This window comes from Limulus polyphemus, unplaced genomic scaffold (genome assembly GCF_000517525.1).
Source record: "Limulus polyphemus unplaced genomic scaffold, Limulus_polyphemus-2.1.2 Scaffold2611, whole genome shotgun sequence".
Taxonomy (NCBI): domain Eukaryota; kingdom Metazoa; phylum Arthropoda; class Merostomata; order Xiphosura; family Limulidae; genus Limulus; species Limulus polyphemus.
The window spans coordinates 29,930-47,383 of record NW_013668221.1 but is presented as its reverse complement, the minus strand read 5'-3'; the positions used below and the strand labels follow the sequence as shown (position 1 = coordinate 47,383).

The window sequence follows — 17,454 nt, the reverse complement described above, 5'->3', positions numbered from 1 at the left end:
ATTTCGAGGTAGGTGTTCCTCTACCTACTGCAGATCTGATGTACCATTCCAGATACCTCCAGGAGTTGGTTGAGGTCGAACTACCACTATGGTCTGTCGTAGTCTAGCCACTTGACACCCAGGAGTCTCGTTCGTCTGTCATACATATTCTGGAATTCCTTCATGTTTCCACCTTTTATGTTCACGACACTGTCATAAAAAACAAAGTGTATCCCTGGATCAGATGTGTTGCAGTCTCCCACTGGGGTGTGATGTTTCCTCTCTGGATTCCACACCTCCTGGTCTCTCTTTGGGCAATTCCTAAAGGGGGATCTTTTTTTTTTTATTGGCCCTCCAGCCATTCAGTGTGGGATTCTAGCTATTTTGTGAGTGGAGGTAAAATATCATATTGGAAATTAGCATTTTCCTACACTGAAAATGTATTTTCAATAGATACTTAACTCCACTTACATTTCTCACCCAGCCTCCCAACTTCCAATATTATATGGTGTAGGTCTTCTGACCAATTTTGAAGTGATTAATGAGTGCAGATGTGAAGAGGGCACTGGTTATGATAGGAGTGGTGTCATGCTCCTATTAGTGGAGAGCTGCTGCATGATCTTGCATGTGGATGTGCAGAAGCGGGAGGTGGAAGACTTGTGGCGTGCATTGAAAGTTTGCACTAGTCAAGAAAAGCTATTTTGTGAGAGGAGGTAAGTATCTATTGGAAATACATTTTCAGTGTAGGAAAATGCTAACATCCTGGTTAATTGTTCATCCATCCTGGATCACGTTAGTGATAGTGGTTACAGGTACAGGATTCTATGGACCATGTAATCACACTTATGAGTTATATGCTGATACTGTATGAATGAGAAGGAACTTCTTGAGTTTTAATATTTGTCGAACATCATTGTCACTACTTGTATGGTAGAAAGTTCAGCATTTGAGTGAACCATGCATTATTGAAATGGCTATTGAACTTCAAAAATCCAGAACATTGAATAACAATGCTGTATGAATACAAGTTATTAAATAACATTGCCCAAGTCAGCAGCATAAAAATACCATCAGTTTATCCTGGACAGCAGACAAAGATATTGTAGTGACAATTATGCATTTGGATGGACACCAAGAATGATGAATTAGGAACTTTTGAGTGAGCAACAAAAGAACCCAGACATAGCTTGGCCATTTATTTGCATGCAGCAAAGTAAAGTGTGACCATTACAAACTGAAAACATGGTACTAACACATGTAACATCTGGCATTTGTATAGTCAGTTACAAACACAGGATAGTGTTAATGGAACCACCAAGATATGATAGCCAACCTGTAATGTAGCTAATGGTCCCCAGAGTTCTAAAACAGGAAATACTTCAGACTTTTGGGCACTTGAAGAATCATATATTGATACTAATGATCAAAAGTTTATTGGTGGTATTTGCTTTAAAGCATTGAGTGATGTTGTAGACATTTTACAGTTTGCTTTATACAAATTTATCACTTTCAAGATTTAACAAGAGAAGTTTAGTCTTGTTTTGAATGACTACACACAAATAATTTAATATGAACACTGAGCATCTACATTTTCATCAGAGAAAGTTTGAAAATATAACTATTGCCCATTTTCTCAAATACTGCATAATATATTTAATTCAAGAATAAGTAACTTGTGAAATGGAATGGAAGGAGTAACTTGTGAAATAAAACAAACCAGCAGTGTTTTAAACAGAGTGGAATGAATAATTTATGAAATAAAACAACCCAGCAGTATTCTAAATAGAGAGAAAGAAGTAACTTGAGAAATAACAAGGACAAAGAGCATTTTAAGTAGTGAAATTCAAAAATAAAAAATGACGTAAAATATCTGGTTAAATAACATTTTTATATACACACTACACAAAATTAAGTATAAATCTTAAAAGTTTAAAGCAATTCACTAAAATCAAGTGTTTAAAAACCTGACATACATTTTAATGAAATTGTTTCAAACTTTTGTGTTGCATGCTTAATTTTTTCTGGTGTGTCATAAAAATGTGGTTAGAGTGAAGTTCAATTTAATGAAGATACAAAAACATTTCATAATTATAACTTCATTTGAAAATTCAGTTTAAATTGTGTCACAACATACCTTATATTAAACTGAACTCCACTTAATTTCTTATTTCATGAAAGGCTGGGAGTAATGTTTAATTAATGCAAAGGTGGTTAAAAGTTCAATAAATTATTTTCAATCTCAGTTGGTCAAAGGATTTCTTTTACTTTAAAACATTAAACAACTATTTATAATTTTTAGTTTCACTTCCCTTGCATTGCCTATTAGAGGTAGAAGTTTCCCCAAATGACACACACACATCATGTTTGCTTTGTTGGTAAGATTGATATCTACTAACAAGACTTGTTTAATGGCTACTAATTAGTTCAAAATAGGTTTAATTGAACAAATGTACAGTCACAATTTTAATAACAATCACATTGTGAGGAATAGCTAAGAACAAGTAAAAATAATATATTCAGTGTGGCTCCCAACTTTTAACCTTTATCTGACAACATTATACTTCATTTAAAGGGCCATAAATATATTTTATAATTTGGTCCCATAATGAGTATACAATGTGTCACTCCAACAGTATCTGGCACTGGAGGAAAAAAACAGATCCAAGGCATTAAACACAGTAATTGGTACTGGAGGAAGAACACAGATCCAGTGTACTAGACACAGCACTTGGCACTGGAGAAAGAACACAGATCCAATGTACTAGACACAACACCTGGCACTGGAGAAAGAAAACAGATCCAAGGCACTAAACACAGTACCTGGCACTGGAGGAAGAATACAGATCTAATGTACTAGACACAACACCTGGCACTGGAGGAAGAAAACAGATCCAAAGCACTAAACACAGTAATTGGTACTGGAGGAAGAACACAGATCCAGCATACTAGACACAGCTACTGGCACTGGAGGAAGAAAACAGATCCAAGGCACTAAACACAGTAATTGGTACTGGAGGAAGAACACAGATCCAGCATACTAGACACAGCTACTGGCACTGGAGGAAGAAAACAGATCCAAGGCACCCCAGGTGTTGTGTCTAGTACATTGGATCTGTATTCTTCCTCCAGTGCCAGGTGTTGTGTCTAGTACATTGGATCTGTGTTCTTCCTCCAGTCCAAGTTACTGTGTTTACACTGGAGAAAGAAAACAGATCCAATGTACTAGACACAGCTACTGGCACTAGAGGAAGAAAACAGATCCAAGGCACTAAATACAGTACCTGGCACTGGAGGAAGAAAACAGATCCAGAGCACAAGACACAGTACTTGGCACTGGAGAAAGAAAACAGATCCAGTGTACAAGACAGTACCTGGCACAGGAGGGAGAAAACATATCCAGTGTACAAGAAAGATTAACTGGCACTGAAGAAAGCAGCCAGATCCAGAACAAAAGTTCAAGACCAAGTATTATACTAGATCACAAAATAATTCTTAGACATCATTTTCAAGGTTGAAAAATGTAGTATCATCATTGACAGTACTGCATAATATTTGCTTGTAGGAGTGGTGACAATAGTATTTTAATTATCAATTTAAAAATGTTACTCTCAATAAGTTCATAGTTTGTGATTTATTGTAAGAAGATAATGTATAAAAATATCAAAGATTTTAGTATAAAGCATGTATGATTCTTTTAAAGACTATTAAAAGTTAGTTCTCACTAACTGTTTTTGATGAAAATATGAAAACTCGCATCACTGATAGATCTTTATTAGAAATAATTTTATTGGTTTATTCTAAACAAACATACACACACAGTCAAAAGGCACTAATATATAAATTGTATATCGAGTAACTTTTGTAACAGATTAGGACTTGTTTTCCTAATTAATACTTGAACTTTTTTTAAGTCCGTCTTGACCGTGGCTTATCTCCAGGTGTGTATAACGGAATAGTAAGGTCTGCTATTTTGGTGGGTGTTCCTGTTGATGGGTTTTTAGATGAACGTACATGACAGCCCAGAACTAAGACAATTGTGATGAGCCTGAGTTACAAGAAACATTTATCAGAATCTGATTGAACTAAGGTACCTATATCTTATATGTTAGGACTTAATACAAGTCAGAGGTAAAATTACAAGCACACCTAATCTTTTTGTTACTAATATCCAAAGTTAATGTATCAAGCATTTGAATAACCACTACTTTCTTATTGAACAAAACACAAGAACAGAACTGTAGTCAATGGACAGTGCTTACCAATACATACAATATTATGATTTAGTTAACAAATATTCTAACAGTTCATTATATGAACCACTACTTTCTTACTGAACAAAACACAAGAACAGAACTGTAGTCTATGGGCAGTGCTTACCAATACATAAAATATTATGATTTAGTTAACAAATATTCTAACAGTTCATTATATGAACCAATACTTTCTTACTGAACAAAACACAAGAACAGAACTGTAGTCTATGGGCAGTGCTTACCAATACATAAAATATTATGATTTAGTTAACAAATATTCTAACAGTTCATTATATGAACCAATACTTTCTTACTTAAAAGAACTGTAGTCAATGGGCAGTGCTTACCAATACATAAAATATTATGATTTAGTCAACAAATATCCTAACAGTTCATTATATGAACCAATACTTTCTTATTGAACAAAACATAATATTATGATTCAGTCAGAATATACATTACATTAAACAATATATCAGGTTACTTACCTGTTTACAGCGAAGTTAACATTTTCCTAATATGAAAATGTATTTCCAACAGATACTCACCTCCACACAGAACAGCTATCTTCCTTGTGCATCTGTCTACAAGATTTACATGGTACTAGCTTTGAGTTAACTCCCACCTAAATTCAGGTGCTTAACATGAACCGTGCTGGTGCGTGATAACTTCATCATGTGACAAAAGCCCTCCACCAACAGAACTTTCATGCACAGTTACTCCTTTTATGCTCTTGCATTCATGAAAACTTCATTCTTTGACAAGGTCAAAAAAATGTGCACCAGGAGTGGGGAGGACAAGTGAGACTGTATGAGGGATGAGTGTCTATTGGAAATACATGTTCAGATTAGGAAAATGTTAATTTCTGAGACAATAACTCACCTCTAAAGACAGAATAGCTATAATCCCATGTTAAGTTGGTGGAGGGGCCAGTATAAAAACATTTTTAAACCAAGATGAGGTCCCTTCAGAAAATACCCGAAAGGAAAACCCATGTAAGTTCATAGCAGGGACTGCGTAGAAACACACCCATGAGAGACTGCATCTCATCTCGACCAGGGTATACTCTTTACCTCAAATGTCAGGGGGGGAGAGGCAAATGAACCTCAAGTGTCGTACGGGTGGGAAGAATAGGAACATGATCATCTAAGCACTTGCATACAAGTGGTCAATGAGCCAATATATGTAGTATTTTTTGGGTGAGATCAGACCGTACATTGTGTGCACTCCTCCTGCAGGAGGAGGGCACATTAGGTATGTGGTATGTTTTTAAAAGGTGACCAATACTACACAAATAGTGTCACAACTGCCACACTTCTAATCTTATTATGCTAAGTCCAACCAGTGAGAATTCTCTATGGTTCAGCAGCTAGGAACTGGTAAGTGATAAGGGTCTCCCATGCTCCAATTGAAGAAAATAGGGGTAGAATATATGTTGGGGAGACCCGGAAAAGTGCACAGATCCACATCGGGACCACCAGCTGGGTCTTTTACTGGAGACAGTGCAACGGATGACCCCAAAATCCTATTTCTAAAAGCTAAGCTGGCAGCATAAGCCAAAAAAGGGGGGCTGAAATATAAACTAAATTCTAATATTATTTACCTGGTCATGGGAAACTTAAGGCCAGAATGCACATCAACTGTGATATAAATTAAATTCTTAAATTATTTTCCTGTTCACGGGAAACTTAAGGTCAGGGTGAACATCAACTGTGATATAAATTCTAATATTATTTACCTCTTCATGGGAAACTTAAGGTCAGAATGCACATCAAGACTGTGGTATAAACTAAATTCTAATATTATTTTCCTGTTCATGGGAAACTTAAGGTCAGGGTGCACAGCAATATAAACTAAATTAATAGATTATTTACCTGTTCATGGGAAACTTAAGGTCAGGGTGCACATCACTAAAATCAACAGAAAAGCCATCCAACAGCAATGCAACCACCATGGCATATGCAATAACTTTATCTTTCATACGCTGTGGGAAAGATCTAAAATCAAAGTAAATAATTTAAACAATGACAATACTATACAAGCTGGTGTACTAGTAGACATTTTATTTTGTTAACTGAAAAAGTGAGGTACTGCATCTGTTTTGGCTACTTATGCAAATAGTATTTAAGTTTTCCAACTAAAACCAGAAGAAAAACAAACTTTACTTTGAATCCAAGCCTAGGGAATAATTATATGTTGACTTCTAATTTAATATTAGAAATTGTTTTTGGTTCATTTTAATAAACTGCAACTGAATTTTTAGATATGGGTCACAAAATTTCTATTAAAAATACCTTTTTTCCAAAGAAAACTAAACCATTACTGGAACTAATAACTTTCTTTAATTACATTCAATTTCCAACGTTGTTTTTTAGTATTATCATTTCATATAATAGAAAAAAAAACTGTTTACATCTAGAAACAACTACAACTAATACGTTTTTGTGTGCTTAAAATCATGAAAAAAGGATTTCTCCTTTGGTTAGCTTGTGAATTTTTGTCTTACTTTGTTGTCCTTGATGGACCATTATTCTGGTTGCACTTGTTAATTAGACCCAATTCCATTACATTTATTCTAGTATCAACGTACATTTTTTATCCTTTTCCAACATGAATGTGCTGAAAATGTTTACTTTTTCACATCAAAATATAATTAACCTCACCACTTACCTGAATGTAGTTCCATGTTCATTTTCTGACTTCAGTGTAAAATTATTAAGCAAATGATGTTTATATGGTTCAGGAACTGTTGGTAAGGGATCTGTTTAATAATAAAAAAAGATACCATGTCAATTAAAATAAAAATTATTTCCAAAACCTTGACATACATTTCTACCATACATTGTTAAAAACATTCAGAAACTTGACCAATAAGTTATAAGAAAAACTTGTTTACAGATCAGTTAGTTATTCCATAAAAAAAAAAAACTGTGAAATATCATAAGACTACAAAACTTAACATTTACTTTACAGCCTGCTTCTGATACTACAAACCAGATTATGAAAAATTGTTAATTTGAAAAACCACAAATACAAAAATTACAGAAACAACATAGGTAGTTTAAAGTAAAAATGCAATCACAAAAATCTCTATTTTAACTCCATGTCTAAAATCTGTAATATTTAGGAGAGTCAAAATATGGATTTGTAGCTTGTGGAAATAATTTCAACACTATGTCTCAAACCTAGAGCTTGTTTCCTTTTGCTTTATGATTGCATTTTAAATTTAAGCTACCTATGTTGATTTTATACTTTCTTGAAAATCCCTATTCCCCCTTTTATAATTAACAATTCTTAATAATCTTGTTTCTTAAGTCTTTTTTATGTCCATCATGGAAATAAATCTGTATAATAGCAATTTGAAACAATTTAGTTTAATGAAAAATCATAGTTGGTGTATGATACTCTCTTTGGAAACAATGACAACCTTTGGATTGGTTTCATGCAGATTGGATGGCTATTGCTTCTGATATCATTGATAGCAGTACTGCATGTATGATCACTATGATGCATGGTGATAAACATACCATATTTTATGCATATGCTCGTAATATATATATATTTATACCCTGTAGCTATATGGGGAGTCTGTAAACACTGGATTGGAGGGACTACTGAACTATACTGGAATGGTGCATGTTAGCTAGTATTTATATATATATATGCAGTCTTGATAGTTTTTGTGTTCTAAAGCCATATATATATAGATAGCCATATGAATTTTTCAAGTTGTATAAATACATGCATATATATTCAATGCAAATATAAGACAATGTGTCATAATATAATAGGAAATGCATACAAAATAGCATTTTTTAATATTTCTTTTTTCTGCATACTCCACAAGGTTGAAAATGTGTTAATTAATTATATTAATATAGCTTTCCCCCTCCATTTCTGATGGAGTTTGGGTTATGACACTTCTATAACCCTCTTCCACTGTGACAACCTTAAACTGGTGGGCCATTGCTGTTGCATACTTTATATGAAAATAAATATTTTCTAAATAAAATATATAGCTACAAAATTTCTGCCTCACTTTTGTCTTGAATCGCTATCATTTTTGCCACTCCTTATAGTCAACTTCAAGGATAGCTACTATATCCGCAGTATCTATAAAATTCACAATCATACATTGTTGGCTATAATTTGACACTTACCATCAGCCATCACACCGTGATTGCCAATCTGATGTTTGAAACTGAGATGGGTGCTATCTTTTAAACTACAGCTTAAAGATTTCTTTTGTGGGAGACAGCTTAGATGTTTGTGTAATATTTTAGACATTTGTGTAACATGGCAGAAATCAATTGTGCAGTGGTAAAAAAAACTGTGATCCTGTCAGTAGCATTGTGTCCAAAAAGGCAGGAACTCTATACATAAATAAATTAGATGCAACATCAATACAGTTGCACGAATAAGTTAAGAATCACCTGCCATATAAACATTAAATTACATCAAAGGCCTACACAAAGCTATATACATATGAATGTAGTAAATTATGACACTCAATATAAACTACAGACTACATTAAAATGATCAAATGTCAATGTTTATACAGCTGATGTTATCTGTTAGGGAGTCAGATAAACTTAAAACTAACCTATACAATATGCAACGATGTGTTTAGTAATATTACCCAGGTTTTATTACAATACTCACAACCATTCCTGTAGGCTGGCAGAACAAGATTCAGTGATAATAAAGAACAAATCAGAGATTTTTATTAAGAACCACTACTGTGGTTTGTGATAGAGGAAACTGACAGTCACACAAATGTAATTTGACTCCAAAACTGTCAAAACCATTCTGTCACACTTACCTTTTTAACATTACATGGAAAATCCTTTTGAATTCCTGATGATACAGTTTATGTAAATACTGATCAGAAAGTGCAGTGCACAAGATGGATTCCTAATGTAAACTGTATCAGTGAAAAACTGCCAGTTTTTCTTTACCACATGGCTTACAGATCCTGGATTAATGAAAGTGAACATAGCCATACAAAATCTGTATAACATTATGTCAAACAGCAAAGAGTTAAAAATACAGTGCAAAACAGAGAATTATTAAAAATGATTTTTTATTTAAATACTTAAAATAGACTAAAATTTGTATTACAAAATTTGAATTACCTTTTTTTTTCATATCTTGATAACGAAGTTTCAAAAGGGTTACCAAATAGTGGAAATAGATGAGAAGTTTACACTGATGAAGTTTTGTTTCTCTGATGCATGAAAGCCGGCCAAGGTGTATTAATACATAGTGACAATATCTGGAATACAGAAACCAGTTTAAGTCACAGTAAAATTCTACCATAAAATAGAAATGAGAAGTTTAGTTTGATGAAGTGTTCTTTGTCTGATGCATGAAAGCTGGTCAAGGTGTATTAACTCCTTTGCTCTATGGTACTTGTTATAGCTTCCATACTATAACTTTTAACATAGTAAGCGTATCTTCACAAAATTTGGCAGACTTTCAGTAAACATTAGAAGTCTTTTGTACAGAAAAAAATCAGATTTTTTTAATGAAGTATTTTTGCTAAAGATTTGGCCGTGAATAAATATATATAGTCTTTTTTTTTTTACTAGTTCAAGTGCAAAGTGATTTTCTCATTTAAGTTAAAACTACTTTTCTTTCTCTAATAAATCTCAGATTTCATTTGTCTGATCTCTAAAACCTCCTAAACAAATTTAAAACTTTATATTTTACCTATTATTTTCTCTACTCCAACTCTATACAAAGTTGGCCAATTTGATTGACCTCATGAACACCAAAATAAAATCTAAATTACTCATTTTTTCTTTCTAGAATGACTTCAAATTGTAACATGAAACTACATTTGTTTATCCTAAATAGCTTTAAACTTGTAACAGCATACACCTATTTATACTTAAATTTTATTGTTTTATTGCCCTTTGATTCATGTTTAATTACTGTTCTTGCCTTTATTAGTCAATGTGTTTCTTGTGGGAATAAAGCTTGAACTGAAAGCAAAATTGACAATTCTCTTTTCAGAAAACAATGTAATATAATATGTCATTTGATAGATGAAAACCTTGACTTTCTATTGGTTATAAATAATATAGTATTGAACATCAGAGAGAACTATTGGCAATTTCTGAAAGAGAGGTTATGGCAGGCAGGTGTGGCAAGAGGAGTCTGGTTTACTATTTGATGGTTCTGTAACCAAATAATATTGAAGGCTATAAAAATTATGCTTCACCCGAGTGATGACAATATTACAAGGAGTAATGTACATTAAATTTGGTACTTCTTGGAGGGGTGGTAAATAAATAAGAGAAGAGGGGATGACTAACGAGAAAATGTCACAATTCTCACACTAGGTGAAATTCAGGATTTTTTTTAAATATTGCTTTGTAAAATTAAGAACTTACAACTTATATGCTATTAAAATATGGGTTATTAGCTATGTTTTTATGCTATAGTTATTGGTATATGATGAAATGAAAGCAGTTTAATTAACTTTCTAATGTAACTCTCTAAACCCTCATAACACGTGCAGAAAAAGATGCTCATGGAGAAAGGGTTAATACATCATGACAATATCTGGGATACAAAAATCAGTTTAGGTAACAGTAAAACTTACACCGTACAACAGACCAGAAGTTTAGCTTGATGAAGTTTTGTTTGTCTGATGCATGAACTGACAAAGGAGTATTAATAGATAGTTCCAATATCTGGAATACAGAAACCTGTTTATATCAGAGTAAATGTTCTACCACCTATAATACATAGTGACAATATCTGGAATAGAAAAGTTTTGTTTGTCTGACCTGAAAAAGGTGTATTAATACATAGTGACAATATCTGGAATACAGAAACCTGTTTACATCAGAGTAAATGTTCTACCATATAACAAATGGATGAAAAGTTTTGTTTGTCTGACCTGAAAAAGGTGTATTAATATATAGTGACAATATCTGGAATACAGAAACCTAATTAAATCAGATTAAAATTAAATTGAAACACATTTATTGGCTCATTATAAGTAGCTTTTGAATATGTGTTAAATAATATAAATTAAAACAACATTAATTATTTGTTAGGGCTAATTAACTAATTATAATTATTCTATTAATCAATTAATAAAGCTCAGTTTGAAAGCTAATAACTTAAGTTGTAAATGAAAAACCGATCATGGTGTTTAATAAAATGTAAATTTGTTGGAAGGCATTGCCATCATTACTTCTTACCCTAATCTTACATCTCACAAGGATAAGCCAGCATTAGATATTTAAACAAACAAAACTTATATTATTCATCCCAATAAATTATGATAAGGATTGGAAGATGAGACTATTTGACTTACAAACCCACTAGTTACTTAACTTTGAAACACCTGACATTTCTTGTCAACATCCTTTTTTTAAAGTTACTGTTATAATGTAAACTCAACAAAACAAAATGATCTTTCCAAGAAGTCTGTGGTTTAAATTTGTGGTTAACATTCCTCTATCCAAACTCATCCTTGTAAAATGATCTCTTCTATAAAGTATGTGGCTGACATGAGAGTTAGTTAGTCAATCAGCATATGTCTCAGTTTGTTTATACACAAAACAGCTTACTTTTCTTCCTTTTTCCATTCGTTAATTTGGTCAAGTGTAGCATCTGCCACAAGATTAGCTTCTTCATCAAGGCCAGAATATTCTTCTATAGATATAACTTTATCAGATTTGTTAAAGGAAGGATGTTTTATTTTTTCACATTTGACACATTTGTTTAACTTAATACACATTACTGTATTAATTCTAACATTAAAAACTTCAATCTCCTAAGTTGGTTGAGCCTCATAAAATTTATTTAAGGGAACCCAACTAAAGAATCAATAAATTTTAATCTTTATGTCCAACAAAGGAATCCAACTGATGAAACAATGAACTCTAATCTTTATGTCCAACAAGAGAATGAAACAATGAATTTTAATCTTTATGTCCAACAAGAGAATACAACTGATGAAACAATGAATTCTAATCTTTATGTCCAAATGATGAAACAATGAATTCTAATCTTTATGTCCAACAAAGGAATCCAACTGATGAAACAATGAATTCTAATCTTTATGTCCAACAAGAGAAATCAACTGATGAAACAATGAATTCTAATCTTTATGTCCAAAAGAGAATCCAAATAATGAAACAGTTTCTTCACATAAACTATAGTGTAATTCACTCAACCACCTATATTACTTTTACAGCCTATGGAAATGTTTATTTTATCACCTGTCCAGCTACTAGTTTCTTCACATGAACCCAAATGGATATTTTACCGTCAACAGATATAAAACACCAAACTTATCTATAAAGAAGCGCTTGTTTATCAAACAACCCCATGGCTATTTTATCTTCAATAGATATAAAACAACAAACTTATCTATAAAGAAAGACATTATATTTTTCTGTATTTACTATATTTATAAAAAAAAATAAGGATACTATCCTTCACATTATACACCTCCTCTGGACACGTGGCATTTCGATTCTGTGGCGGAATTGCTTCAGGCATTTCAAGTTCCAATCGATTCTTTTTCATTGTCTTTATGCCTTTTTCAATTAAATAAACTTGGTTTTAATATCTTACAGTAATTAGCAAAATTTTTAATATCAAAATTAAAGTTAGTATCTTAATATGTAAGTAACAGAAAACAATAAAATCATCTGATACAATGAATTTAGAAAACTGTATTGTCTCTAAAAGTTCACTTCTAAGTTAAATAATAATGTGATTGTGAAAATACTTATGACCAAAAATATCAACAACATACTAACATTTAGTATATGCTTATTAATATACTGCTAACATAGTGATAATTTATAAATCTTATGCCAGGTAAAAGTTTTTATAAGCAGAATCAACTATAGCTAGAGTTTTAGTTATTTCGGAACAATAACTTAATTTTATTATCCAATTTATATATCTTGTTATAGCATGAAAACTATAACAAGCACAAAATGGTTACGAGGTTGGTCCCAAGGACCAAGCCTGTAGTGAAAGAGATAAGAACCTTTTTAAATTTAAAAGAAGTTGTAACATAAGAATTTTCCAACTTTTGATTAAATGTATACCTTTTTTAGCTTACTTTTGGAAATAAATATTATAGTACCTTATCAGCTTTTCAGCAGTCTCAGCCATACTATCATGTTCTTCTAAAAAGTAGTGTGAGAACAGCATGTCTCTTGTTGTTCTTTTTAATTACTATAGATACAAAGAAGACTGAATTTTAATTCCAGCTTTCGTTTCCTTGAAAGCTAACTATAGGTACTCAAATTTATGACCTTGGTGTTTTCTTACATATTGTTGGTGTCATTAACAGGCCACATAAAATTTTTGAGAAAATCTTGATGTCTTTCCTATTTATTTGGAAGTTTTCTTAGTATGCCCTCTTTGAAGATTTATAAATATGAGTTATTTTTACTTTTGTACATTCTTAAAAAATTACTGATTCAATAACTACTTTTACATCTAATTTTGAACAATGTTATACCTACTAACAGCTCTTTGTTTTCTAAAACTTTCTTTTTTACACAATATTTTGTTTGTCAACAACTGTTTCTTTTTAAAAATTCTTGTTTAGACAATATTGTGATTATAAACAGCTGTTCCATTTTAGAAATTTTTTGTTAAGACAATATTGTGATTATAAACAGCTGTTTCTTTTTAAAAGTTTTTGTTTACACAATACAGTGATTATAAACAGTTGTTTCATTTTAAAAGTTTTGTTTAGACAATATTGTGATTGTAAACAGCTGTTTCATTTTGAAACTTTTGTTTACACAATATTGTGATAATAAACAGCTGTTCCATTTTAGAAATTTTTTTGTTTAGACAATATTGTGTTTATCAACAACTGTATCTTTCTAAATATTTGTCTTTATATACTATTGTACTTCAACAGCTGGATCTTTAACCCTTTCTAGTTCAGTGGTTTTCAAAGCTGTTCATGCAAAGGCTTTATATTATATTTTTTAAAACATTGTCACTTTCCTCCTGCTGGATATAATCAAAATAAGAAATAAGGTGAAAATGTTATGACTTCAAAGTCCGAGTTGATTTGAAACATTATAAATACAAAAAACACATTTGAGGCCAGTCAACACCACATTTTCTATGTGTATACATCAGTAACATGACTGTCTTTTTTATCTAAAAGCATTTTGAAATTGGATCCAATTAGTGTAGGCACCAGAGAAGTCAGTACAACTAGTCTATTCTTTGGCAGATATTTTTTGAATGGTTTATCTTCAGTTACATAGGTTATAAAATCTTAAAATGTTCATCCTTTCAGCCAATTGGAATAGTTGTTTTTTTTAAAAAAACAAGAACGCTTTCCCTCAACAGTAACAATTACAGTTGACAGAAAACCACAGAATGGCACTATTGGCTGCAGACACATTGGGTAGCAAAACACACCTACTTCTACTTGTTTTTCTTTTTCATAAATGGGAAATATCTTAAAACAATCTAAAAACTTGGGAAAAGGTTCTTTGATTATCTTGGTTTATCATAAAAGTGATTGGACAGAAAATAAGAAACTTGTGAGACATTCAAGTTTCATAGAAGTAGTAGTTAATGTCCACTTTTGTGCCTCTGGACTGAAAAAGTTTGTGTTTACACAATATTGTGATTATCAAAAGCTGGAACTTTACCTAAATTTTGCACTTCTACAATATTGCATTATTAACATATCAACTTTTGTTTCATATTTTGTATAAGACTGTGATTATCAACAGCTGGATTTTTTTTATCTAAACTTGCACTCATATAAAATCGTAATTGTAAACAATTAGAATAAACGAAACTGTATAATATTGTGATTATAAACAGTGAATATTTATCTAAACTCTGTAACTGTATAATACTGTAATTATAAAACAGCAGAATATTTATCTAAACTCTGTAACTGTATAATACTGTAATTATAAAACAGCAGAATATTTATCTAAACTCTGTAACTGTATAATACTGTAATTATAAAACAGCAGAATATTTATCTAAACTCTGTAACTGTATAATACTGTAATTATAAAACAGCAGAATATTTATCTAAACTCTGTAACTGTATAATACTGAAATTATAAAACAGCAGAATATTTATCTAAACTCTAACTGTATAATATTGTGATTATCTATACTATTATTCTGCTTGTTTGTATGTACGACCGTTACGCTTTCTGACCGAGAACCTGCTGCATAAGCAAACATAGTTAGAATGTTTCCCCAAGAAACACCACGCATGGGCATTATTCACTTGACGACAAACAGTCTGCCTGTGGCAGAGAGCTGCAAAGCTCAGTGATCAAGTTGCTACAATTGCTGTATGAAACAAGAAGTACCAACGAAAGGGGAATGTAAATATACTTTACTAACCATTCTGTACAACAGAATATTAAAAACTTATCAAAGTTTTTTAAAAAAAGTTTGACATTAGGTTGTAGAATAACATTATAAGTTTATTTATCAATAGCATTAAGTACAGTAAAGTTTATTCCTAACTAAACTAAAGTAAAAAAAAATTTACACAGGTTACCGTGTTAATTTATCTCTTTATCGAAATTAGGCTTAACATAAGTTAAAGTTTTATAAAGTACGGCCTATATACAAGTAGATTTATACCTTTTGTTGTCTATGATTACAATTCGTTTGTATTGTGCTAGAAATGTTATATTTAAAGAAGTACTATTACGATAAAGATACTAATTTGGCCGGAAATGTTTTGCGGGTCTATGCTAGTTAACAGTGAATATTTATCTAAACTCTGTAAAAGAAGGAGATTATCAACTGTGAGATTTTTATTCAAACTTGGTGGAACATTATGATATCAACAACTAAGCCTATTTAAACTTTGTATAATATTGTAATTATCAACAACTGGATTGTTATCTAAACTTTGTATTCCTATAATATTGCAAATATCAAAGGCTAAACCTTTATTCAAACTTTGTATGTGTATAATATTGCAATTATCAACTGCTAGACTTTTATTTAAACTAGTGGTTCTCAAACTTTAGTAACCTGAGGACCCCTTTTCATTCTCAATTATTCTGAAGACCCCCAACCTTATTAGGTTTTTTATTTTGAAAAAAAAAAGATTTGATGTACATGAAATACTATATTCTAAAATTATATGTTTTAATTAATATAAATTTCATTTCATGAAAATTACTTTTTATCCTATAAATCAAACTTTTTAAAAATATTTAATGACATTTTGGAAATGACTTGCAGACCCCCTGGAGCACCCTGATGGACCTCTGGGGATATATAGCCTCCAGTTTGAAAAATGCTGATGTAAGCTATGTATTTGTAAAATACCATGTGAACATTACTCTCTCTATCAACAGCCAGTATTAAGCTAAACTTTCTGTTTCCTCAACTTTACTATATCTATCAACAGCCAGTATTAAGCTAAACTTTGTGTTTCCAAAACATTACTATCTCTATGGACAGCCAGTATTAAGCTAAACTTTGTGTTTTCTCAACTTTACTATATCTATCAACAGCCCGTATTAAGCTAAACTTTGTGTTTCCAAAACATTACTATCTCTATAGATAGCCAGTATTAAGCCTACCTGATACTTCCTTATCTATATTTTCCACAACTTTGTCTGCAGCTAGTTCTAGATTTCCTTCTTCAACTTTGTGATGGACCCTAGATTCCATTGCCTTTCTTTTTCGCTTGCTTCCAAATGCACTGGTAAGCATGTCAACCTAGTGAGAAAGAAATAAAGCAATAAACAAATCAAAATAAAAAGCAATGATCATTATGTTATTATAAAAATAAAACAGTATAACCAGCTATCAAAACATAACAGAACTGGTCAACAAAACAACTTCATATAAAATGTTATTATTTTGACTGAACTGAAGTCTAAATTGAAATTGAATTCTGTTTGATGATGAAAAGAGCTGAAGGTCAAAACTGTTCATTGTATTGTTAATGTGTTACATTGTGAAAAAGTTAAAGATAGATAAACAAATGATCTGTATGATCAGAAGCAACTATTATATGGCTTGAAATACAAACAATACATGAAAATTATGATCAACTTACCCATCAAATTAAAGAAGTAAAGTATATACCATCAGGAGAACAACAATTATAAGGCTTAAAAACAGACAATACATGAAAATTATGATCAACTTAACCAGAAAATTAAAGAAGTAAAGTAGACACGATCAGCAGAAAGAAGAATTCTATGGA

At 31.6% G+C, this 17,454-nt stretch overlaps 1 protein-coding gene across 2 annotated transcripts in view; it reads right to left on the bottom strand.

The window, feature by feature from the left end:
- Positions 1-3,738: 3,738 nt before the first annotated feature.
- The window catches only part of LOC106467427 (DNA-directed RNA polymerase I subunit RPA49-like), a 33,434-nt gene continuing 19,718 nt past the window's right edge, over positions 3,739-17,454 (bottom strand). The window contains exons 6-12 of one of the 2 annotated variants that reach the window (XM_022395607.1): positions 16,823-16,961; positions 12,689-12,796; positions 11,822-11,924; positions 9,368-9,507; positions 6,903-6,993; positions 6,107-6,229; positions 3,739-4,024 (exon numbers count right to left, since the gene is read on the bottom strand). In XM_022395607.1, coding sequence (XP_022251315.1) covers positions 3,886-4,024; positions 6,107-6,229; positions 6,903-6,993; positions 9,368-9,507; positions 11,822-11,924; positions 12,689-12,796; positions 16,823-16,961 — 843 coding nt within the window. In that variant the 3' untranslated portion in view covers positions 3,739-3,885. The remainder of the gene's footprint in view (positions 4,025-6,106; positions 6,230-6,902; positions 6,994-9,367; positions 9,508-11,821; positions 11,925-12,688; positions 12,797-16,822; positions 16,962-17,454) is intronic. The other variant, XM_013927777.1, reaches the window with a different exon arrangement.